Source organism: Zonotrichia albicollis, chromosome 29 (genome assembly GCF_047830755.1).
Source record: "Zonotrichia albicollis isolate bZonAlb1 chromosome 29, bZonAlb1.hap1, whole genome shotgun sequence".
NCBI classification, from domain to species: Eukaryota; Metazoa; Chordata; class Aves; order Passeriformes; family Passerellidae; genus Zonotrichia; species Zonotrichia albicollis.
Genome location: NC_133847.1, coordinates 2,705,439 through 2,730,676, shown reverse-complemented (window position 1 = coordinate 2,730,676; position 25,238 = coordinate 2,705,439). Strand labels below are relative to the sequence as shown.

The following is a 25,238-nucleotide window of genomic DNA, read 5'->3' as shown; positions in this document are numbered from 1 at the left end:
TCCTCCTCTCTTTCACCAGAGATATAAACCATGGGGGAGAGGTAATTAGAAAATTAATTAAGGCTGCTGCCCCTCCAGCAATCACTCCTTTGCAGTCTCCAGAGGCCCCAGCACTGCTGGGTGCTGGGGCAGCAGCTGGAGCTGCCCAACTCCCAGCTGCACAACACCTGGGTTACTGCGCTCCTGGATTCCAGGACATTCACTGTCTTTGGCTCCTACGAGAAGCTACTGATGTTCCTCTCACCCCTGAGCATTCCTGCCCTTCCCCAGGCTCTCCTCGAGCTGCCAGACCCTCAGCAGGACACAAAGCAGAAATCCCAAAATGCCCCCAACTCCCAGGGCAGAGGATGAGGAGGCAAAGCCAGAGCCAGAGGCTGCCATGGAAGACACAGCCAGGAAAACACAGGACAGCTGAACCTGGTCCTGAACCTTCCCTAGGACTGCACCTGGTCCTGAACCTTCCCTAGGACTGCACCTGGTCCTGAACCTTCCCTAGGACTGCACCTGGTCCTGAACCTTCCCCAAGAGTGCCAAGGATGGGGCTCAGAGCTGAACCTGCACAGGGAGGAGCCGCTGCAGCCCCTGAGCCCCTCCAGCACCCCCAACCCTGCTGGGCACCAGGAGAGCCCAGGAGGGCACAGGGACCCCACTGACCCCAAACCCAGAGCCCAGGAGGGCACAGGGACCCCACTGCCCCCAAATCCAGAGCCAGGAGGGCACAGCGACCCCACTGACCCCAAACCCAGAGCAGCTCTGTGGCCCTGGGGGCTCCAAGGGGCTCCTGCAGTGCCTGATGCTGCAGTGGGAGATCACCAGGTAGCATTAGAAGGGATTTAAAGCCAGTGCTGCCCCTCTGAGCACCAGGGAAGTGTTTTCCAAAGCCTGAATGTGATTTTTTTTTTTCCAGTCATTTTGCTGTTGCAATCCCCTTTCTACTGTGATATTTTTAATTGGTGCTTGGCCCAGCCTGAACTCAGACCAGGCTGATTTCTACTTCAATGGATCCTTCTCCTCCTCCTCACTTTGTGCACTTGAATAAATAAGTTTTTTACAGGTTCATTGTGCATTGTACAAACTAAAACCAAAGGAAACAAAGCATAAAAACTCAGAAGTTTTCAGCACAGCTCTATAAAATCAGCCCTTCCTGCACACACGGCACCGAGTGACGACGCAGGGGCACAGGGACAGCGCAGGCCCAGCTCGGGGTGTTTTTGTGAACTACCATTCCAAAACCTACTGAAAAGCAAAGGAACACAAAAGCAAAATGCACCTTGTCAAGTATCAAATCCCTACCAAGGAAACCTGTTGTGCTTGGAAGGAAAGAACAACGAGCTGAGCAAAGTCTGCAGCCTGCACAGGACACAAACACAATGTTCAATGTTCAACCTTCCCAGAGCTGGCACAGCACCAGCACCTGCTCAAACACCAAGGCCAGCCCCAAAAAGCGTTACCAGACCAGCTACCAAAATTCACAGTGACCCAGCAGCACCAGGGAAGGAGCTGGGATGGGGCAGGACTTGGATTCCTCCTGTTCCAGCTGTGCCTGCCCAGGCTGCTCCACAGAGCCCTCGTTAGTCACAAACTCAATTAAAACCCACCCAGGTAAAAAGGGCCTGGCTCAGTCTGAACCAAACCCTGGGGGAGAATTCCTCCCTCTGTCAGCCCTGGCTGCCAACCAAGAGGAGTTTGGGATATGAACACAGGCAGGGGAATAAATAATCTGCAGACCTTTAAAAACTGGGTTTGGCATTGGTCAACCCCCCGAAATCAGCACCAAGGATTCAAACCAGAGGCACAGTTCTGACGGACAAAATAGCACCGAGGAGGCTCTTTTACATCTCTGCTGGTGTGCCAGTCCTTTAGTATTCAGAGAATTTAATAATAATAACTTGTATTTATGAATCTAGGTGGAATAAAATAAGTCAAAATTGTTTTCACTTTAAAAAAAAGATAAATACTTTATCTAAATTATCAACAATACAAACTGGAGCTTTAAGCATTTCTTTTGCCTTTTTTTTGCCTTTTTTTCCTTTTTTTTTTCTTTTTTTTTTAGTCAGATTCACAGTAAATGTTTGCTCTGTTGTTTAGGTCTTTTTTTCATGGTTTTTATTTTGTCCAGTAGTAAGAGTAGAAACCCCTGCACAGGCCAGGTGAGCACCTTTCAGTGGAAGCCGAGTGAAGTTGGTCCACGTTGTCCTTGCATAGGTCACATTGGGTTGAGGTAGAAATCCTAGTTACCTGCACAACAGGAGGAGAGGAAGAGACTCATCTAAATAAAAGGCAAAAATCTGCTGTGTTGTTAGATGTGTCAATCATTCCTACATTGCTCCAAGACCTCCTCAGATGAAGCAAATCTTGGCCCACTCCCCATTAGAGGAAGGGATGGATGTTCCAAGGGATTTGTGGGCCATCCAAATGCTGAAGTTTTCCAAGCTGTGTTGAACTCTGCCCTATGGGACTGAAATCAAGTGAGGGGGAAAGAGTAAAAAAGGTATTTTCCCCCTCAGTATTTCACCTTTTTAGAGTAAAAGTTAATCTGCTTTTTTTGTTATTATTGTGAGGGAGGGACATGGGTTGGGAGGGACCTCAGAGCCCACCCAGTGCCACCCCTGCCATGGCAGGGACACCTCCCACTGTCCCAGGCTGCTCCCAGCCCTGCCCAGCCTGGCCTTGGGCACTGCCAGGGATCCAGGGGCAGCCCCAGCTGCTCTGGGAAATCCATTCCAGGCATGGATTCCACAATTCCTGATTCCCAATCTCCCACCCAGCCCTGCCCTGTGGCAGTGGGAGCCATTCCCTGTGTCCTGTCCCTGCAGGCCTTGTCCCCAGTCCCTCTGCAGCTCTCCTGGAGCCCCTGCAGGCCCCACAAGGGGCTCTGAGGTGTCCCTGGAGCCTTCTCTTGTCCAGGTGAGCAGGCCCAGCTGTGCCAGCACAGAAGCACAGCAGATTATTTCAGCCCCCAATTCCTGGTTCCACATCTGAACCCATTTCTGTTCCCACTGAAATCAAGGGCACTGCTCAAATCCCTTGGCTTCAAGTCACAGGGCTTGGGATCACAACCACCTCTGGCACCATCAGTTCTGCTCCTGTGCTCCATAACCCACCTTTGACACCCAGCTATTTTTCTACCAGTCCCTTTTCTGCTTTGCCTCTTATTTTCAGTATTTTTCAGTGACAGGGACTGTCACACCTGATGGATCCTAGTCCAGCATGGTCTCAGTTCCAGGTAATTCCAACAGAGACCCTCCTCATCATCCCCATCTTCCTCCATCCCCATCCTCTCTCCTTTTGGGTTTTTTTCCATGCCCACGTCTCTGCTGGCACACAAATCCTTTCCTCAGCCTCCCTTTCCTCAGGGAAGGACCTGGCAATACTTACGTGCCTCCCAAAAGCCTAACCAGGGGTTTTGTGGTGTCTGAGGAGGAATTTGATGAGGAAAACACTACACACAATGCACAGAGGCTCTCTCAGGTGTGTTGTAATCGAGTTTTATAAAGCAGCAAAGTGTGTTCAACCACGTTTGTAGCTTTGGTACCAGTGGACAGCAACAACATCACAGACCTACAAGGAAAGCAGGGAGCCAGCTCTGGGGCTGGGCACACTTGGATGCACTTGGCAAGCACGAGTTTGGTACAGCAGGATTGCCACAGAGCGTTTGCATTGACCACAGGACCCAGCTCTGTGGTGGTACAGTTTATTCTGGAGACAGTTCAGTCAGTACCTGCTGCAGGAGAAATGCACACGGCCTCCAGAAGCTCCTGCAGCCTTTGTGGAGAGTGGAGCCCACTGCCCCCTGCACATTCCCTGTGCTCCCAGGGCTTGTGAGCAAAAATAAAACATCTGCTGGGGCTGTTCCTGCTGGCCCTGGCAGCAAGGGCAGCACAGGGAAGTGACAGGGGAGTCCCAGCCCCTCTCTGCTACCTGTGCTCGTGTTTCCAGTGCTGCAGGGACACTGACTGCACTGCAGGCCCAGGGAATTTGCTCTCCAAGCAAAGCTGAAGTTTATAACCCAGAGATTGTTATTTATGACCATTTAGAGCAGCTGTTGTTGACTGGCAGTTTTTACTGACCACCACATTGTCACACAGAGTCACACAGAGGCACCTTTGGGCACCTCAGTGCTACAGACAAGGACTGGTTTGGGATAAACAGGCTGTGCAAGAGGGGGGATCAGATGGGCAACACCCACTTCCAAAAACTGTATGAAACCACATAGAAAATAGACATTTCCTCCTGTGACTACCTCCAGAAAGAACATTTTCTCTTCCTATGAAGAGACATCAGCCTGAACATAACCCTGAGTCAGAGCAGAGTTACCCCTGTGAGCACTTTTTGTCGAGAAATCCTGACTCCCAGAACAGAGAGCACCAACACTTCCTCTGTCACCATCCTCTGATTTGCTTCCCACATTTTCAAGATTTCAATCCCCACATTTTAGAGATTACAATCCTCACATTTTAGCGATTCCAATCCCTATTTTAGAGATTTCAATCCCCATATTTTAGAGATGTCAATCCCCACATTTTAGAGATTTCAATCCTCACATTTTAGATATTTCAATCCCCATTTTAGAGATTTCAATTCCCACATTTTAGAGATTTCAATCTGGACATTTCAGAGATTTCAATCCCCACATTTTAGAGATTTCAATCCTCACATTTTAGAGATTTCAATCCTCACATTTTAGAGATTTCAATCCCCATTTTAGAGATTTCAATTCCCACATTTTAGAGATTTCAATCCCCATTTTAGAGATTTCAATCCCCACATTTTAGAGATTTCAATCCCCACAATTTTGAGATTTCAATCCCCACATTTTCGAGATTTCAATCCCCACATTTTAGAGATTTCAATCCTCACATTTCACAGAGATTTCAATCCCCACATTTCAGTTTTCAAGCACCACATTTTAGAGATTCCAATCCCCATTTCAGAGATTTCAATCCCCACATTTTAGAGATTTCAAACCTCCACATTTTAGAGATTTCAATCCTCACATTTTAGAGATTTCAAATCCCCATTTCAGAGGTTTCAATCCCCATTTTAGAGGTTTCAATCCTCATATTTTAGAGATTCCTCTCCCCATTCCAGAGGTTTCTCTCCCCCACTTTAGGGCTCATTTTCTCCATCCTCTGCCACCAGCTGATTCGCTCTCCACATTTTAGAGATTTCAATCCCCACATTTTAGGGATTTCAATCCCCACATTTTAGAGATTTCAATTCCCATTTTAGAGATTTCAATCCCCACATTTTAGAGATTTCGATCTCCACATTTTAGGGATTTCAATTCCCATTTTAGAGATTTCAATCCCCACATTTGAGAGATTCCTCTCCCTATTTCAGAGGTTTCTCTCCCCCATTTTAGGACTCATTTTCCCCGTTTCAGATGTTCCTGTTTCACGGAGCCCGGCCCCGACCTCTCTCTCTCTCTCTGCAAAGGAAGAAGCGTCAAGTGAGCATCTCGCCCGCAAACTCCTCTGGTTTTGTGTCTGGCCTTACCTTACAAAACAAGAACTGTTAGCTAAGCAAGCTCTTTATCGTGGCTTAACCCCCGAAAGGTGCGAAGCATAAGGAGGCTGCATGCCAAGGGTCACCCACATAGCGGCCGTGCCAGCGGCGTTGGGCTGCGGGAGCACGCGGGGCAGGGGCGGGTGGTGCACGGTAAAGGAGGGGCGGGAGGGTTTGTGCTGGAGAGAAGCCAGTTTGAGAGACAAAGAAGAGTTAGACTGGACAGAGGAAGAGGAGGAGGAGGAGGAGGAGGAGGAGGAGGGCAGGAACGTCTCGCCAGGAGGGATGGAGGGCAGGTTCTGCAGGAGAGCAGGCTCGGAGTTAGAAGCGAGTAAAGGAGGAGGGGGAGGCAAGGACACATTAGGAGGAGGTGGAGGGGGGTGGAAGACAGATTGCACTGGAGCTCTGTTGAGGTGCTGAGCAGGTCTAGTCTCACTAGATGTTACTAAATTAGAGGAAGAGGGTGGGAAGGATGAGGATGAGGTGCTGGCAACAGCCTGCAGAGGGTTTAAGCTTAGCACGGTGCTGCTAGAGACAGCACTGCTGCTGAAACTGGCTCCAAACTGATGAGGAGAGGAGGCAGAAGGCACCGCATGGTTAAAAATACCTGCAAACAGGAGAGAAAAACTCAGCTTCAACAGATGGCCTTTGTACAGTCTCAAGTGACAAGAGAAACAAAACAAAGCAAAAAAAAAAAGGAAAACAAACAAACAAACAAAAGCAAAATTATAATAAGTCACAGCCCCATACAAAAATGTGCAGCGTGAGAAGGCAGCAAGCAATGAGGAGGTAATGGTGCAGGCCAGGAGGTACAAAAGGTTCCACTTACCTTTCCTACTGCCAACCTCTAAAGGCCACGAGGAAAAATGGTCAGACCCAAGAACTGTCACTTCTATACCACACAGGCAGAGTTTTGATGAGATTAGAAGTGATCTTTAGAGTTGCTTATCTGAAGACTCAAAGTGCTGCTCTTCCCTCCCCACCCTCCTGCTCCCGCACTTACAGGGCAGCAGAGGGGAGGTGTAATTCCAGCAAATCTACGTGCTGAGAGATGTGAGAGTTAGGATTTCCCGACATGGTGCCTGAATGATTATGGACAGGTCAGAAAAACTGCCCTAGACACTTAAGAGATGGCAGGTCCAGCCTATCTTCTGGTCCTGCCAGCTTGTCCCTGGTGTGGGCCACAGAAGCCAAGCCTGTGCAGAATCCCAGAAGTGCAAGGTGCATATGGCATTGCCCTTCCTGGCCAAGAAATGCTCTTCATGTCCATTCAAGGGCCAGAATGCTACAGAACTCCCAACACCAGCTCCTCTGATGTTCTGCTCCTCCTGGATCATGCTAAATCCATTCAAGGCCTAAACTCAACCTTTACTCAAGTTGACAAGTTAGAGATCCTTAACATGGTACCAGGACAAGTCAAATCTGTTACCTGCAGGCAGACCTAAGTTGGTTCCAACACAGCAACATCTGAACAAGCAAACATTATCAATCACAAAGTCTGGGTGTATTGTTTCATTAAGGTGGTACAACAAGCTCATCTAGCAGACAAAGCTCATGAGATTTCACTGTAGGGAACTGAAATCATCCTAGCAATTCCAAGAGAGAGAAAGAGAGAGAGAGAGGAGACTGGTTATGTGGGACAGATCTGCTTGGCATCCTGTAGAAATGAAAGCTTTCACCCCTGGAGAGGCAGTGTCAGATTTTCCTTTAGGCCCTGTCTTATACCAGAGAAAGAGTTCTGCCTACCTCCAACTGTTCCACCTGTAACCCCAGGAGAGAAGTTCCCCATAGTGTGAGAATTAGTCAGTCTGGTTGCAGCTGATGACACGTGGACCAGACTGGCAGCAGCTGGCATTGAATTAAATAAGGACTGCAATACTGAGGAATTTGTCACCGAGTTGAGGTTTGCTTGCAAGGCCATGGGGCCGAGGGGGAACTGTGATCCAGTGGTCAGAGTGTTGAGGAAGGGATGGTGCGTCGGGACAGACGGCGCTGGGTTCCCTGCTGAGGAAACAGCAGTAGAAAGGCTTTTACCATTCAGAAGGCCACCAGACGAAACAGCAGCAGAAATGAAAAGGTTGTGGCCGTTTTTAAACTCCACGTCTCGGTCCCTTCCCTTGCCGACCTTCCCGTTGTGCTGCACTGAGTTTTTCTCCACAGCCCCCCCGGCTCGGGCGCTCAGCTCGCCCAGCTCCTTGCCCTTCACCCCCGGCCGGCTCAGCTCTTCTCCCTTGGTGCCCAGAGCTTCCAGCTGCCTCTTGTTCAGGAACAGGTTGGTGTCTGACACCCCCAGGTCCTTGCCTCGCTGCGAGGGGAAGCCCAGGGAGCAGTTGGAGCCATCGCCAGCTTTGTGAGGGAGAGCGGCGCCGTCCATGAAGCCGTGCAGGCCCAGCTCGGAGGACAGGCCCCCGTTGTAGCTGAAGCCATTGGGGGGGTTTGTGCCAGGGCTCAGCCCGTCCGAGGGCACTGCCAGGCTCTTCCTGGGGTGTCCTGGCACCTTGGTGTCCATGGGCAGCCCGTCCTCGGAGGGAGGCCTGAAGGCAAACAGGGAGTTCTGGCTCAGAGCTGACACGGCCTGCAAGGGGCTGTCGGTGGTTTTGGTCAGGTTGATGTCAGATATCGGTGAAAAAGTCGATTTCCATTTGCTGCTGTTCATGTTCTCGTTGCTTTGTGCTTGTTTCCTCCCCGATATGCTGCCACCTAAATGGGGGGGAAGGTTTAGAAATGTCAATAAACAGCATTCATTCAATCTGCCCCTTGAGAACGGGGTTTACAGAATCACAGAGTCCTTTAAGATCATCAATCCAATCATCAACCAGCCCCACCACCATGTCCATCACTAAACCATGTCCCCAAGTGCCCCATCCATTGGTATTCTGAACACTTCCAGGGATGGGAACCCCACCACTGCCCTGGGTGGCCCCTCCCAATGCCTGACCAGCCTTTTAGTGGTGGTCAGGCATTGAAATTAGAAATAACATAATATATACATAAATAACATAAAATAATAAAAAATTCTCACAATATCCAATCTAAACCTCTCCTGGCACAGCTTGAGGCCATTTCATCCTGTTCTGTCCCTTGTTTCCTGGGAGCAGAGCCTAATTCCACTTGCTGCACCCTCCTGTCAGGGAGTTGTAGAGAGTGAGGACTCCCCGAGCCTCCTTTTCTCCAGGCTGAGCTCCCCTAGCTGCTCCTGGTGATCCAGACCTTTCTCTGAACAGCACCCAATTTTTTATCCTTCAAAACCCACCCTCTATCAGTCTGTAATTCTATTTCTGAACCAAAGGCAGAAATATTTATAAAGTCACCTGAAAGTCCTTAAAATTCATTTTAACACTCTGAAAGAGTCTGAGGACACTGATCTGCTTTCCTCCCCTATATTTGTACTACAGATCCCTCCTCACACCTTTGAGTCAGTGAAAAAACTGGTCAGATCTTTGCTGGCCTGTGACTACAGAAAGAAATGACCCAAAATCTGTAATTAGCAGCCACCTGGCTTAATGATGATTAAGAATGACATTTGGTCCAGCAGCAGAAACATCCCACAGAGTGTCAGCTTCACCCATCCCAGGCCCAGCCATTGCCACAAACCATTCCCATTCCTCACACGTACCATTTTCAACAGTCTTCTGTGGAGATTTGCTTTCCAATGATATTGTTGCAATTTTCCTCTCAATTCTAGTGGGAAAATAGAAAGGTTATTGCACCTATAGCAAACCTTTTGTTACACATTTCCCCTCACAATCTATACTCCTCATGATCAGGTCTTATCAAATGAGAGTGTAAAATACAACTCAGTCCCACAGTTTTGTGTCACTGAAGGAATTTATAAGCATCCAAAAACCCACCACAAACTTGAGGCAGGAGCTATTACAGAATTACTGCTCTTTGACAGGATTGGTGCACGTTCAGAGAACTTGGTTGTTTTCTTTCAAAACAAGCAGAACCACATTACTATAGAGGTTATTTTTCTCAGAACCACAGGATGGTTTGGCTTGGGAAGGACTTTGAAGCTCATCTCATGCCACTGCTGCCATGGCAGGGACACCTCCCACTGTCCCAGGCTGCTCCCAGCCCTGCCCAGCCTGGCCTTGGGCACTGCCAGGGATCCAGGGGCAGCCCCAGCTGCTCTGGGCACCCTGTGCCAGGGCCCTCCTGGGTTCTGCCATCCCTGGGCTGGGCCTCCTCCTGATTCCTGATGAACTGAGGGGAGGAGAGAGGCAAACCAGGCAGGTCTGGGGGTTGCCAGCAGCACCTTGCTGGATTAGCAGAGCAAAGAGAAACCCCAGAGCTGCCAGGATGGGAAAATGAGCTGGGATATGCTGGGAAATAAAGCCCAGAATGTCCTGAGCTGGGAGGGACCCTCAGGGATCATTGATCCCAGCCCTGTCCCTGCACAGCCACCCCAACACCCCCACCCTGAGCACCCCTGGGAGCTCCTGCAGCTCTGGCAGCCTTGGCACCATTCCCTGGGCAGCCTGGGCAGTGCCCAGCAGCCTCGGGGGGCAGAACCTTGCCCTGAGCTCCATGCCAAGGCCTGGCACAGCTGCAGCCCTTGCTGGGCTCCTGTCCCTGTGCCAGAGCAGAGCTCAGCCCCTGCCCCTGTGCCTGCCCTGGGGAGGAGCTGCAGCCCCCGAGGAGCCTCCCCTCAGTCTCCTCCATCTCTCAGTCATTTCTCCAGCAGTTATCTCCAAGGCCAGACCCTGCCAGCTTTGCAAACACAGCAGCAGCAGCAACAGCAGCTTCCCACATTCTGCCTGAATACCTCCCCTGTTCACAGCTTCAGCCACATAAGGTTTGGGATAATGGGATGGGCTTTTAAGCAAGGAGAACAAAGAGGCTTTAAACACACCCCTGCTGCTGAGAGCAGTGTTATCAGCCCTGAGAGAAACCCTATCCTGAAACTGGGCCTGTGCATTCACCTGCTGCTATTGTGCTCATCCTCAGAGCCCTGCTCGTCATCCGATGTCAGGGGGGAGTAATGGACACCGTTGCTCTGAACGAGGGGCTTCTCTTTTTTCAGCACTGGGGGCTGGTCATTGTCCTGGTAAGGAACAGGAGAGTTCTTCAGGGAGTTTTCAGGAGAGGAAATGGCTGTTATTTCTAAGGGCTGGTTAATGTTATTGACCTGGGTGAAAAGGAAAGAAAGCAGTTACACATGAGAGTATACTTGGAAAGGCATCTTATAAAGATTTTAATGCAGGTTTAACTTGCTCTGGGACATCCAACAGATGCTGGTTTAGCACTGCTGCTGCTCTCTTCAACCTCCTCCTTTTTTTAAGGTGAAAGCTTAAATGTAACTTGGAAAATAGCTAATTTTCATTCTTTGATTTCATGTTTGACATCAGAAATGACGACCTGGGATAAACCTTTCCTTCTCAAACTCCACTGCAGGATCACATGCACACAACTCTCTAGCTGGCTTCATTAGCAAGAATGCCATATGCTTCTGGCACTCCTCTGCTGCTTAGTCAATCTTAGCTTAAACTATTTTCAAAATATTGAATCTACAGCCTCAAAAATCAACTTCACTGCAGAAACAAGCTCTTTGTCATGAGGGAAGAGATTATTTTTAATTTTTAATGCTCTGACAGCAAAGAGCTCTTTGAAGACGTTCTGCTTATACACAAACTGTTCACCAACTTAGTGAAAACAAGAGGCAGGAATTGCTGCAAAAAGCCCTCATGGCAATTCCAGCCCCAGCCTGGAGCTTATCCCTTGTGGAATCCTCTGATTCCTTCCCCCTCAGGGAAAACCCCAGAACCTTGCCTTGGAGAGATTTACCACAGTTTTTCCATAGTCTTACCATAGAATTTACCCCACCTGGGTGGACAGAAAACACTTCCTATGGAATCTTGCCCAACATTGATCCATCCCAGCTCCTTCCCCCATATGTCCCAAGTTCCCCTGGTTTCTCCTTTCCCTGTTTCCTCCTTGCTTGTGGTATCCCTGCTGTCTACCCCATCTTCCCTGAAAGCCAAAGCACTTTGTGCCACCCCTGTGCCTTCCCTACTAAACCTTGTGCACAGAACATTTGGTTTGTCTTTTGTCTCTGGTTCCCCTTTAGTGCTCTGAAATAAACCTTGCTGGAACTGGCCATATGTTATAGTTACATATTATAATATTGGCTTTTCACTAATATTAGAATGGATTTTATATGTGTGATGTTAAAGTAACTTTGTTATAAAGGTATAGTTTTTATTTCCATTATTAATTAAGCTTAGACATAATAGTGGAATAGCTATGCTTGTGTTAAAATGCCTGCCTGGATGGGATAACAGCCAAAGCACACAGGATGAGGACACCTGTACAGATCTGCCAACCATCAGTATCTGAACAAAGTGTGGACCAAGGCCCAAAAATTGGAAGTGATAAAGAAAAGGAACTAAAACCTCAGCCAAGAAACATGCATGCTCTAAAAAGGCAGATCCAAGGAGGGGCCATGTAAAATAGTTCCTGGGATATGTAAACTAGTTATTGATATGCATATGAGTCTATGGATATGCAACAGGCTGATGTGAGGAAAAGGTATTTAAGGGGTACCCCTAAAGGCTGAGTGCCAAGATGCACCTGGCTGTAACAACCTTTGCCCCATGGTCCTCATCTCCCATTGTTCTTTATTAAACTTAAACTTTCACAGCAGAGTGAAGGTGTTTTTCACAGCTGAAAACCCTTCCTTTACTAAACTCCTCAAATTTTCACAGGAGAGTGAAGGTGTTTTTCACAGCACACAAACGGCCCTTCTGCCTCTCTTTGCTGAGTGTGCTGTGTGTGGACTTGCCTGCCTTGCCTAAATGTTCACCCACACAGCTTTTCCTCAGGAGATGCTCACTGGGGAACCATAGGAATGTGCCCTCTGTTGACAGAGAGACCAAACTCTCCTTTGTCCCCTTAAAAAGGAAATAAGCCCAGAAGTTTCTCTCCTCAATTAGGTGAAAAGACATCTCATAGGACTTGGGAGATTTCACCTCAAACTTAAGGATAGTTAAATGGACAGCAGCCAAAAAGGCCCACCTGAGCAATTTACTAGAAAAAGAAGAGAACAAAGAAACCAGTGGCATTTGTGAGGAGTTTTACCAAGGGCAAAGGACCTCTTGTACCTGGCTGGGTTTTTCTCTGTAAAGAGTTTTGTTATTTTGCCTTCTATTAAAACCTTTTTGTTTCTAACACTTCCACAGAAGACATCCTGCTGATTTGATGCCTTCTAAGGTAGCTGAGCTATCTTGAATGTTAAACAGATCTCCAAGAGCTTATGAGACTTGAGGAGATATTTCAGGGATATCCCATATTAGAGGGAACAGAAAACAGCAACCACCCTCTAAAGCAACACTTTTTTTGTTTCCAGCACTACAACAAATCCTGTTGATTTTATGCTTTCTAAGGTAGCTGAGCTATCTTGGGTGTGATATAGATCTCCAAGAGCTTATGAGACTTGAGGAAACCCCTGTTTCAGGGAACAGGTAACAGCCACCACCCTCTAAACACAGTTTCCAACACTACCACAAATCCTGTTGATTTTACGCCTTCTAAGGTAGCTGTGCTATGTTGAATGTCAAACAGATCTCCAAGAGCTTATGGGACCTGGCTCAAGGAGCTATTTCAGGGAACAGGTAACAGCAACCGCCCTGTAAACCAACAATTTTTGTTTCCAGCACTACCACAGAAGCCATCCTACTCATTTTATGCCTTCTAAGGTAGCTGAGCTATCTTGGGTGTGAAATAGATCTCCAAGAGCTTATGAGACCTGGCTCGAGGAAACCCATTATTCAAGGGAACAGGTAACAACCACCACCCTCTAAACACTTTTTGTTTCCAACCCTACCACAAAAGCCATCCTGTTGATTTTATGCCTTTTAAGGTAGCTGAGATATCTTGATCTCCAAGATTTTATGAGACTCAAGGAGACCCCTATTTCAGGGAATAGACATCACCCTCTAAACCAACACTTTTTGTTTCCAACCCTACCACAAATCCTGTTGATTTTATGCCTTGTAAGGAGGCTGAGCTACCTTGATCTCCAAGAGCTGATGAGACTCGAGGAGACCCATTATTTAAGGGAACAGGTAACAACCACCACCCTCTAAACACTTTTTGTTTCCAACCCTACCACAAAAGCCATCCTGTTGATTTTATGCCTTCTAAGGTAGCTGAACTACCTTGATCTCCAAGAGCTGATCAGACTTGAGGAGACCCCTGTTTCAGAGACATCACCCTCTAAACCAACACATTTTGTTTGCAGCACTAGCACAAAAGCCATCCTGTTGATTTTATGCCTTGTAAGGAGGCTGAGCTACCTTGATCTCCAAGAGCTGATCAGACTCGAGGAGACCCCTATTTCAGGGAACAGGTAACAGGCACCCCCCAGGCTGCTCTCCTCACTCCCAGAGCTGCCCCAGAGCCCAGCTGGTGCCCTTACCATGGAGTTGATGTTGAGGGGTGAGCCCGAGGGCTGTGTGAAGAGCCCGGCCAGCGAGGGCAGCGCTTTGCGCTTCGGGGAGACGGCGCCGTTGCCGCTGGCACTGCCCGGGTTCGATCTCTTCCGCCGGCCCCGCTTCTTCCCGTCCTGCCCGTGGGCCTGGCAGCTGCCTGCCACGGGGCTGTGCTTGCTGCAAGGGGATTGTTTTACATGTCCTGTATTAGGAGAGATTGTAAAGATGATTCTCCTCTTGGCCTCGTTCTCGGCATCTGAAAAGGCTGCATCACACTGCGGGTCCCCCTTTGTTGCTTCGGCAAAGATCTTCTGAGCCTCTGCACTCTGCAGTCCCCCTGCCAGGCTCTGGGCCGGGCCACCTAAGCGGGGGCTCGAGTGCTGCTGAGCAGGGGAGTTCTGCCCAGAGTTCCTCATCATTAGCAAAGGATGTTGTGGAGTGGAACTCCGAGACCCTACAGAGTTAAAGAGACTCCCAGAGTCGTCCAGAGCTGCCTGATCAACACTATGGTTAAGATGGGCTGGGCTGTTTGTAAGATTTCCATTGACTGCCACGGAGCCAGAAGAGTAAGAAAAACCTGTTGAGAGGGAAAGTATAGATCATTGCTGGGGCTGAGCAAGAGAGGTCACTGAGAACAGGGCTGGGAGGGCCAGGAGGGATTCCAGCTCTGCCTGGAGGACAGCCAGTGGCCCTGGATTCCATGGAAAACACAGGGCTGCTTTTCCACATGGCTCTCTGGGTGCTGAGGTGCCAGCTGGGGGTTAGGGACTTCCACTGCTCTCTTGCCAGTTCAGGAAAATTCACCTGCCTTATGGAGGTACCCACAGAACACGTGCACCTCCCAGTTTTGCATGGAATTCAAGTTACAGCTTTGTTTGAACTATTATCCCTTTTGAAATCAGGGCTCTTCTACTCTCAACTCCTTCCTTTCATCAAGGAAATGGATGGCCAGACTCAGTCCTTCCCTTCCCCAAAAAGGACTTTGCCATCCACACAAGCCCACCTCCTCCAAATTCAGCAAAAGCCTGGGACTTAGGGAGTGACAGGGGACCTTCAAGGACATGGTGGCAGAAAAATTCCACAAGGGAGGAATCTTCTGACAGGAATTCAGAATTTATCACAGGGTATCATAAATGGGTTTAGGGCTCTAGGATGGCCTGGGCTCTCTAAATGAAAAGGGCAGAAGGGAACAACATGGTTTACAACAAGGTTTTTTAAATACTTCATTTGCTTTATAGATAAAAGCAGCCGAGCCCTTTGCAAAACAAATACTGAAACAACCCAACCCCCTCAGGATGGTAAACACTGAGAACAAAAGCACTCTTTGGTGAGGGATCAGCTGTAGAACCTATTTTTCCTGGCCCACAACATTGCCAGGGTAGCTAAAGACCATGATTTCCATGGATCAGAGTCAGAAGCAATGTCTGCACCTAAAGGGATCCCCATCCTCTCCCATTTGAGCTTTTCCCACCCAGGTTGTTGTGCCTTTACAGCTGTTCACGAGGCACCTCCATAACCTTCCCCAAAAAATTCATTCTGCTATTTAAAGACCCTGTAAGATAAAACTTTTAGAGCCAGATCAGCTCAGGACACAGCTGTGCCACCAGCTGCAGACCCTCTGCAGGTTTGCCATACTATAAATCAGTGGGAATCCCTGGATCCCCACAGAAACAATTGTTTATTTACAGGTAAAGGCACATCAATCCAACCCTTTATGCCAGATGCACATCAGAGCATCACCCATGAGTTTCTGCTCCCACCCAGAGCTATCCAGCACTCCAGGGCCTGCAGCACCTGGCAAGAAGTGCTTGGAAAACTCAGCTGGGTGTGTTTGGGTGCTGCCCCAAGGCAGGAGCAGCTGAGCACAGGTGAGGCTGTTACCTGAGGTAGCCAAAGCCAGAGGCTTGTTTCCAGCAGCATTGCTTATGCCATTATGAGAACTAGCACCAATCTGCTTTTCAAGTGTTGATGAGTCTCTGCTCTGGTGAACTGGGCTGGGTGTGCTTCTCTGGGGAGAGAAAAGGGCATTTCAGGAAACAGCAGCAGAAATCTCCAAATTCAACCAAATTCATGCATTAGCACATCTGCCTGGGAAGGGGCCCTGCTTCCTGTGTGCCCCAGACTCAGCTTGTTTTGAGAAAAGCATGGATCAGCAGGTTCTAGCCCCAAATGAGTGATTAATTAATTAATTATCTCACACACAGCAGGCACCATGCAGAGAGGGAGGCTCCTCATCACAGGATATTCCCACTCAGGACAGCTCTGCAGGAGCAGGAATGGCTCAGCAGCAGCACAGAGGGCACTGTGGTTGTGTCATATCCCCAGGCCTGTGCTCACAAAGCTCCCAGAACTACCCCAAAGGGAACATGAAGTGCATCAGGCCGTGTTCTCAGGGACATTCTCTGAGGAAACACCTGTGCAATGGCAGCCTGAACAAACAGGGAGGTGCCACCCAGGGCTGGCACTGCCCTAAGGACACCCAGAGCCGAGCAGGCTCTGGTTCTGCTAAATCCAGAATTCTTCAGCTGGAAAAATGCATTGGGTTCAATTCTGTGAAGCAGCTCCAGCTTTCCCAAAATGGGAAAGACAAGCCATGGATGGATTCTACCTCAGAGCTCTCAGCAAAAGCAGCAAATGCTTCTCAGCTCTCTGCTGCAGCACTTCTGTGACAAATGGTGTCACAAACTGGACCGGGCCTTTTTGAACTCCTCCTCCACTCAGAGAGGCAGGGACTTGTCACATCTCCAAAAGAGATGGCCCCAGAGGCTTTCTGCTACAGAGCAGTGAGGTACCCCAGCCCCAAGGGGCTGTTCAGGCTCAGCCTGCACATGTGAGGAGAACAGGCAGCTTTGAGGTGACTGAGACAGAAGAATTCCCTCCCAGATTCCTGCAGAAAGCAGGGCTAAGAACTAATTGACACATGCAATTCTCTGCCACAAACTCTCAGGCTTTTCACCCAGACACACATTCCAGACTAGGCTCTCCTGAGGTATTTCATTTCCTCTCCTTTCTGGCTGAACCTCCCTCCACCCCACAGAGAAAAGAGAGGAAAAATCCACAGGATCCAAGAGGATCATCCCCAAGGAGGATCCTGGGGCACAGCACCCCATTCCTGCCCCTGGGATTTGAATATTTAGGGATGGAAAGTGTTGACAATCCCTTACTCACCACCTTCTCAACACGGCTAGGTAGGACTACGCTGGCCAGAGGGATACTAACAGGGAGTTTATTGGGCTGCACTGTGCTCAGAGGAATACTGATAGGGAGGCTGGTGATGGTTTCTCCATTACTCACAGAGCTTCTCTCTCTCAAAACCTGTCAAAATCAAAAGAGAAAGCAAAGTTCTTACACAGGATATTGAAAAGGTTTTTTAAGGTAATGATAATCCATTTGTTTCTTTGTGTGTGTCATTCCCCCACTCCCTTTTTCAAGGAATTTTTTAAGGAATGACTACATCAGACAGGGAGCAGCACCAGGCTCCTGGGACAGCACCATCCCACAGCACAGAAATGTACCCATTTTAATGGGTAAATTAAGGCCACTGCTGGCCCCCAGCACTAGGAAAAGGAAGCCTTAGGCAAGCTCATTTTCCTTGTGTTTTGGTTGGAGCTCTGTGAAAAGCACTCAGATGTCAGATTTTGTGTCTTGAGGCCCTCTGTAGCAGCCAGATGCATTTCCATGGCAACTGCTACTGCAGGGCACCTGCTGCTCTGTGAGCCCCAATGTGCTCCATGGCTGCACCAATTACATGGACCACATTTTTTACTCTTTATTTTTATAACTCTGCAAGAGCCTCCTTTCCCAGTCCAAGCAGACACGTGCCAGATCAGACAGCATTCCCACTGCATTACTGGTGCTCAGAAAGGAGCACATCTTTCTCTCTCTCTGACCAGCTCTGATTTATTGCATTATACCCACTGGATTTTATCATTTCCCATTCCAAGCTGGCCACAGAAAGCAGCATTTCTGCATTTTCCAGCCTGGCCATTCCTTCATTTTCCATGCCATTCCTGCATTTTCCAGTGTGGCCAACCCTGCATTTTCCAGGCCATTCCTGCATTTCCCAGGTCATTCCTGCATTTTCCAGGCAATTCCTGCATTTTCCAGTGTGGCCAACCCTGCATTTTCCAGCCTTGCCATTCCTGCATTTTCCAGCTTGGCCAACCCTGCATTTTCCAGGCCATTCCTGCATTCCCCAGCCTGGCCATTGCTGCATTTCCCAGGCCATTCCTGCATTTTCCAGCCTGGACATTCCTTCATTTTCCAGGCCATTCCTGCATTTTCCAGCCTGGTCAACCCTGCAATTTCCAGGTCATTCCTGCAATTCCAGCCTGGCCATTCCTGCATTTTCCAGGCCAACCCTGAATTTTCCAGCCTGGCCAGCCCTGCATTTCCCAGGCCATTCCTGCATTTTCCAGCCTGGCCATTCCTGCACTTTCCATGCCATTCCTGCATTTTCCAGACCATTCCTGCAATTTCCAGTGTGGCCAACCCTGCATTTTCCAGTGTGGCCAACCCTGCATTTTCCAGGCCATTCCTGCAATTCCAGCCTGGCCAGCCCTGCATTTCCCAGGCCATTCCTGCATTTTCCAGCCTGGCCATTCCTGCATTTTCCAGTGTGGCCAACCCTGCATTTTCCAGGCCATTCCTGCATTCCCCCAGCCTGGCCATTCCTGCATTTTCCAGGTCATTCCTGCATTTTCCAGCTTGGCCAACCCTGCATTTTCCAGTGTGGCCAGCCCTGCATTTCCCAGGTCATTCCTGCATTTTCCAGCTTGGCCATTCCTTCATTTTCCAGGTCATTCCTGCATTTTCCAGGCCATTGCTGCATTTTCCAGCCTGGCCATTCCTGCATTTCCCAGGTCATTCCTGCATTTTCCAGACCATTCCTGCATTTTCCAGCCTGGCCATTCCTGCATTTTCCAGCTTGGCCAACCCTGCAATTTCCAGGTCATTCCTGCAATGCCAGCCTGGCCATTTCTGCATTATCCAGTGTGGCCAACCCTGCACTTTCCAGGCCATTCCTGCATTTTCCAGCCTGGCCATTCCTGCATTTTCCAGCTTGGCCAACCCTGCATTTTCCAGGCCATTCCTGCATTCCCCCAGCCTGGCCATTCCTGCATTTTCCAGCCTGGCCATTCCTGCCTTTTCCAGTGTGGCCAACCCTGCATTTTCCAGGTCATTCCTGCAATTCCAGCTTGGCCATTCCTTCATTTTCCAGGCCATTCCTGCATTTTCCAGACCATTCCTGCCTTTTCCAGTGTGGCCAACCCTGCATTTTCCAGGTCATTCCTGCAATTCCAGCCTGGCCATTCCTGCACTTTCCAGGCCATTCCTGCATTTTCCAGTGTGGCCAACTCTGCATCTTCCAGCCTGGCCATTCCTGCATTTTCCAGGCCAACCCTGAATTTTCCAGCTTGGCCAACCCTGCATTTTCCAGGCCATTCCTGCATTTTCCAGCCTGGCCAGCCCTGCATTTCCCAGGCCATTCCTGCATTTTCCAGTGTGGCCAACCCTGCATTTTCCAGGCCATTCCTGCATTTTCCAGGCCATTCCTGCATTTCCCAGCCTGCCCTTTACCTTCTCTCCTGCACTGGGTAAGGCCGCGGGGGAGGAGGGCCGAGTTTCCTGAGGACTCAGCTTGATGCCATTTGCAATTCCAGGGCTTGGGTATGTAAGGCCATTCTCTTTGACATGCTCAGCTCTGGAAGAGAGATGCACAATTGTCAGGATGCAAAAGCCAGAGACAAGAAATTCCTGTACCACACTCAATTCCTGTCCCACCTTATTTACCCCATTAGCTCTCACTGCTGGTTTTCATGAAACAAAACTTTTTAAAACAGATTAACTTCCAATTTGAAAAATATCTTTTCCCAATGTAAATTATCAGTGCTACTAACACTACCTGTTGCAGTAAGGTAGAAAAATTATAAAGAAAAGCCTGCTCTGCTGGAATCAGTGGCAAAGCTGGCACTTTGCAAGTTCTCATGTGAAAGCAATCTTGGTGTGAGCAGTTTGTTAACAAAACAATCTATCCCTGAGTGAGAAACAACCAGCACCAGTATAAACTGCTTTTAGATAGAAAAATGAAAACTATCTCTCACAAACAACTTTCCCTGCACGTACACACCAGGGTTCGAATGAGCAATTAATACAGGGTAAAAACTTTATTATTAATAATAATTAATAATAATTGGCAAGAAAACTACTGACCAATTGGAGTCACACATGAGGTCTGTATAAAAATGTATAAAACTGTATAAAAATGAATTATGTGAATAAATAAGTGTAAGAGCCTAAATGAGAGATGTGAGACTCCAGGCAGCTCTCTAAAATGCAGTTTATTCTCTCTAAAATGCAGTTTATTCTATCTAAGATGTTACAGCAGTCCAGGGTGGTGGGTGACAGAGCCTGTGCCCACAGCTGTCAGCTCCAGCTGCAGGCAGGCCTGGAGACCCTTTGGTTTTGGTTACAATGCACTATATACTTTTCTTTTGGTTACATTGCATTATATACTTTTCTTTTGGTTACAATTCATTATATACTTTTCTTTGCTGAGCATCTTAATACAGTAGAACCAATCTATACCTAAACTATTATCTATAGCCTATCAGAACTACTATAATTACCATATTCATGTTTCTATTCTCCAATCACTAAAAGTTAGTACATTACAGTTTAAGCTAGAAGTTGTTTTTCAGTTTTCTTGCAGTAGAAAATTCTGAGACCTTTTTTCTACTTGGAACTTTGCTGACTTGTTTGCCTGTGCTGTCTTTCTGCTTGGTAAAAACATCTTCTTGTTTGGGCTGGGTTTATCCTTTGCTCTAAACCATAAAAACCCCTTTTAACTAACACACCCTTTGCCTCCTTGGTTATCCAGTAAGACTGGCTCTGCAATTCTTTTCTTTAACATCAAAACTTGCTTCCATCTCTATTCCTTCATCAGACTCTACAGAAAGATTTAAAATCTTTCTGCTAAGCACACATATCTGTGAGACTTTCTTGTCAAACTTTCATCCTTCCCAACAAATAAGGGGCTTTTTCCCCTATGAAGAAAAGGGAGTCCATGTGATTTATTCTGCTATGAGCCCTCTCACCTCTGGATCTCATTAGCTGTGGCTTTTCCATTGACTCCGTGGTCCTGATTCAAGTGTCTGCGCAGGGCGATTTTAGCAGGGGAGAACCTGGTGTAATCAGGGAGGGCCAGGCTGGTCACCTTGTCTGCCTTCTGCCTGCTGCTGTGGTTGGGGGTGCAGGGCACGATGTCTTGGTCCAGGTGGGAGTTGGGGTACTGGGGGGTGTTCTGCTTGGACGAGGGCCGGCTGAAGGCGTGCTGCAGCTCGTAGGGGGTGGCGTGGCCGTTCATGGACAGCTCGGGGCTCATGCCGTTCATGTGGGGCATGGGGAACTTGGAGCACTCCAGCTCCAGCTGGAACCTGCCCTGCTCAGCCTCAGGGTCACGGCTCAGGTGGCTTTTGCTGTGCAGCTGCACTGGCAGGGGCTCCTCTGAGGGGGTGTAGGACTTGAGCTGCAGCAGCTCCTGCTGCCGCTGACTCTTCTCGAGTTCCACGATGCTGATCTTTAAATGAAGAGGAAAACCAAATTTAAAGACTACATTTAAAAATTCTATTGTTAAGTGTATAAATTCTATTATTAGGTGTATAAATTAATCATTATAGTATTAATAATAACAACTAATAATAATAATAATTCTGTTATATACTTTTCTTTGCTTAGCATCTTAATACAATAGAACCAATCTATACCAATCTGTATTAAGTGTATGAATTCCATCATTCTATCAAAACTCCCCATTATGGAGTTTTGCTTCTAAATTCTTTTAAGTAAAAGTGTCTCTGCTTCTGGGAACAAGGCAGAACAGGGGATCCCAAAGTTTGAGAGAAAATTTAAGCTCTGAGCTTAAGACCAAAAGGCCCAGGTGAAGCGAGTGGCTCAGAGACCCTGAGAAAGAATATTCCAGATCTTAAAAACAAAAGGAAAATACCTCCAACTTACAGAGAGAGTGTGGAGTACCTCAGTACTGCACAGTCACTCCATGTCAAGGCATCCAGCAAAAGGCTGGAATAGCCCTGGAGCAAATCTCCCAGGGAAAGAAAAGCTCTTCACACAAAAGAGTTCATTTTCCTGTCACTGTGAGTAATGTCACTCAGGGGGAAATGATGCCCACCCTAACCCTGGAAGTGTCCAAGGCCAGACTGGACAGGGCTTGGAGGAACCTGGAATGGTGGAAGGTGTCCCTGCCCATGGCAGGGGTGGAATGAGATGAGCTTTAAGGTCTCTTCCAACCCAAACCAGTCTGGGATTCTATGATTCCTGAATCGAGAGATCAGAGCACACACAAAAATCATCAGCTTGTGATTTTTAATTCTATGTAATGATAAACCATGATTCCTCCTTCCACAGCATCACCAAGGAATCAGGTCATGGTATCTACTGCTTTTACAAGTTATCCACATGCTTATTTACTAAAATCCTCTAATAGAAAGCTCAATCTCAAGGGAAATAAAAAAAAGAATTAAAAAAAAGCAGCACCTGGCTCATCCTTTTCCATCATATGTAGTGTAACACCCATAACTGGCCCCTTGCCCAAGAGCTACCCCAAAATGGTGACTGTGTTTGTTTCTTGCTCTCTACCTGCAGTTCCAAACAGTGCTTTTGCTTCTCAGAAATCTGATTCTTCAAGGCCTGCTTCTCTTTCAGCAAGTTCTCCAGTGACAGCGTTGACCAATCCAGCTTCAGTTCCTCACAGCGAGCCTTCAGCTGCAGGGACACACAGGGACAGGGACAAAGAGGTCACAGCAGGGACAGGGACAAAGAGCTCAGAACAGAGCTCTCACCCTGCACACCTGGCTCCCAGCTGAAAGCAGGAACTTTGCACTGAATGTACAAAAACCCCTTAACCACTGAGTCCTCCCAGCTTCGTGCTAGGGAGTGTGGCACTTTCTAAAATAATGTTATCACCCACCCTCATTGCTTCCACATCCAGATATTCCCCTCAGCTACCTCCTGAGGGGGCTCAGCCTGGAGAACAGGAGGCTCAGGGGGGACTTTGTGGCTCTGCACAGCCCTGACAGGAGGGGACAGCCCAGGGGTCGGGCTGTGCTCCAGGGAACAGGGACAGGAGCAGAGGGAACGGCCTCAAGTTGTGCCAGAGGAAGTTTAGATGGGTAAAATTTCCTCTTGAAGGGTGGTCAGCCATTGGCACAGGTCAGTCCCCACCCCTGGCAGTGTTCAAACAACAAGTGGCTGTGACATTTGAGGACTTGGTGTTCCTTGATGGTTGGACTCCAAGACCTTACAGGTCTTTTCCCACATTACCAGCTCCATCATTCTCTCAGTTTGAGTTACCAAGATGAGCACCACAGAGCAAGCCCTGCACAACTCCCTGCCCAGCCAGACCCAGCCCCAGTGACATCCAAAGCTGTTTGGGGACACAGCTGAGCCAACTGCCAGTTCAGGATCTGCTATGGGGTCAATCAAAGGTAAAAAAGGACTCCTGCAGGTTTCCCCCATCATCCCTGAGCAGCAGGGTGATGTTTCACCCCCAGCTTGTGCCCTCAGCCCAAGGGCAGCACCCCCTGGACCCACCAGCTGCAAGCTCTGGTTCCTGAGTTCACTGTTGTCCTTCTCCAGCTGTTTTGTCTGTTCTTTCAGCTGCTGGTTGTGAGCAGAGATTTCCTTCTGAGCCTGGATCAGGTCGTTGTACGTCAGAGCTTTAACTCCCAGCTAAAAGGTGAAGGGTGAGATCAGTCAAAGGGGTCCTGACACCCTCATTCCTGGGGTCCTGACCCCTCCATTCCTGGGGTGCTGACACCCTCATTCCTGGGGTCCTGACACCTCCATTCCTGGGGTGCTGACACCTCCATTCCTGGGGTCCTGACACCCTCAATCCTGGGGTCCTGACAACCTCATTCCTGGGGTCCAGACACCCTCATTCCTGGGGTCCAGACACCCTCAATCCTGGGGTCCAGACACCCTCAATCCTGGGGTCCAGACACCCTCATTCCTGGGGTCCTGACACCCTCAATCCTGGGGTGCTAACACCCTCAATCCTGGGGTCCTGACACCCTCAATCCTGGGGTGCTGACACCCTCAATCCTGGGGTTCTGACACCCTCAATCCTGGGGTGCTGACACCCTCAATCCTGGGGTCCTGACACCTCCATTCCTGGGGTGCTGACACCCTCATTCCTGGGGTCCTGACACCCTCATTCCTGGGGTTCTGACACCCTCAATCCTGGGGTGCTGACACCTCCATTCCTGGGGTGCTGACACCTCCATTCCTGGGGTCCTGACACCCTCAATCCTGAAGTTCTGACACCCTCAATCCTGGGGTCCTGACACCCTCAATCCTGGGGTGCTGACACCTCCATTCCTGGGGTGCTGACACCCTCAATCCTGGGGTCCTGACACCCTCAATCCTGGGGTCCTGACACCCTCAATCCTGGGGTGCTGACACCTCCATTCCTGGGGTCCTGACACCCTCATTCCTGGGGTTCTGACACCCTCATTCCTGGGGTGGTGACACCTCCATTCCTGGGGTCCTGACACCTCCATTCCTGGGGTTCTGACACCCTCAATCCTGGGGTCCTGACACCTCCATTCCTGGGGTCCTGACACCCTCAATCCTGGGGTTCTGACACCTCCATTCCTGGGGTCCTGACACCCTCAATCCTGGGGTGCTAACACCCTCATTCCTGGGGTGCTGACACCCTCATTCCTGGGGTGGTGACACCTCCATTCCTGGGGTCCTGACACCTCCATTCCTGGGGTTCTGACACCCTCAATCCTGGGGTCCTGACACCTCCATTCCTGGGGTCCTGACACCCTCAATCCTGGGGTTCTGACACCCTCAATCCTGGGGTGCTGACACCCTCAATCCTGGGGTGCTGACACCCTCATTCCTGGTGTTTGTCCCATTCCCAAGTGACACTGAGGAGATTTGCAGAACTCTGCAGCTCTCAGGACCTCCCTCAGCATTCTCCAAGGCACTTTGTGGCTGCTGGGGGATAACAAGGAGGGACACAAAGACCTTGGAGCTGCTGTTCCACCCCTTCAACTGCAAAACTGGCATTTAGGTTTTGCCAGCCAACAGAATTGTCTGTGGACAGTTCCCACATTTTCCTGCTGTGCTCCTGAGCCAGGTTGGCAGCACAGGGTTTGTTTGAGCAGCAGAGGGTCAATCCTTCACCAAACACACCCTGGCTGTGGGTTGTCCCCTTCCTTGGGCACCAAGCACACAACAATTCCAACAACAAACACGAAACATCACCAGAAC

General features: G+C 48.9%; 1 protein-coding gene across 7 annotated transcripts in view; it reads right to left on the bottom strand.

Annotated features, from left to right (window-relative positions):
• Nucleotides 1-862: 862 nt before the first annotated feature.
• Nucleotides 863-25,238, bottom strand: part of DOT1L (DOT1 like histone lysine methyltransferase) — a 94,399-nt gene continuing 70,023 nt past the window's right edge. For 2 of the 7 annotated variants that reach the window (XM_074528956.1, XM_074528958.1), the window contains exons 18-28: nucleotides 23,550-23,687; nucleotides 22,596-22,721; nucleotides 21,038-21,519; nucleotides 19,521-19,644; nucleotides 17,109-17,255; nucleotides 15,822-15,948; nucleotides 13,928-14,517; nucleotides 10,434-10,639; nucleotides 9,125-9,189; nucleotides 7,255-8,208; nucleotides 863-6,115 (exon numbers count right to left, since the gene is read on the bottom strand). In XM_074528956.1, coding sequence (XP_074385057.1) covers nucleotides 5,535-6,115; nucleotides 7,255-8,208; nucleotides 9,125-9,189; nucleotides 10,434-10,639; nucleotides 13,928-14,517; nucleotides 15,822-15,948; nucleotides 17,109-17,255; nucleotides 19,521-19,644; nucleotides 21,038-21,519; nucleotides 22,596-22,721; nucleotides 23,550-23,687 — 3,540 coding nt within the window. In that variant the 3' untranslated portion in view covers nucleotides 863-5,534. Of the gene's footprint in view, nucleotides 6,116-6,337; nucleotides 8,209-9,124; nucleotides 9,190-10,433; nucleotides 10,640-13,927; nucleotides 14,518-15,821; nucleotides 15,949-17,108; nucleotides 17,256-19,520; nucleotides 19,645-21,037; nucleotides 21,520-22,595; nucleotides 22,722-23,549; nucleotides 23,688-25,238 lie in introns of all 7 variants that reach the window. The other 5 variants (XM_074528957.1, XM_074528959.1, XM_074528960.1 and 2 more) reach the window with 5 other exon arrangements.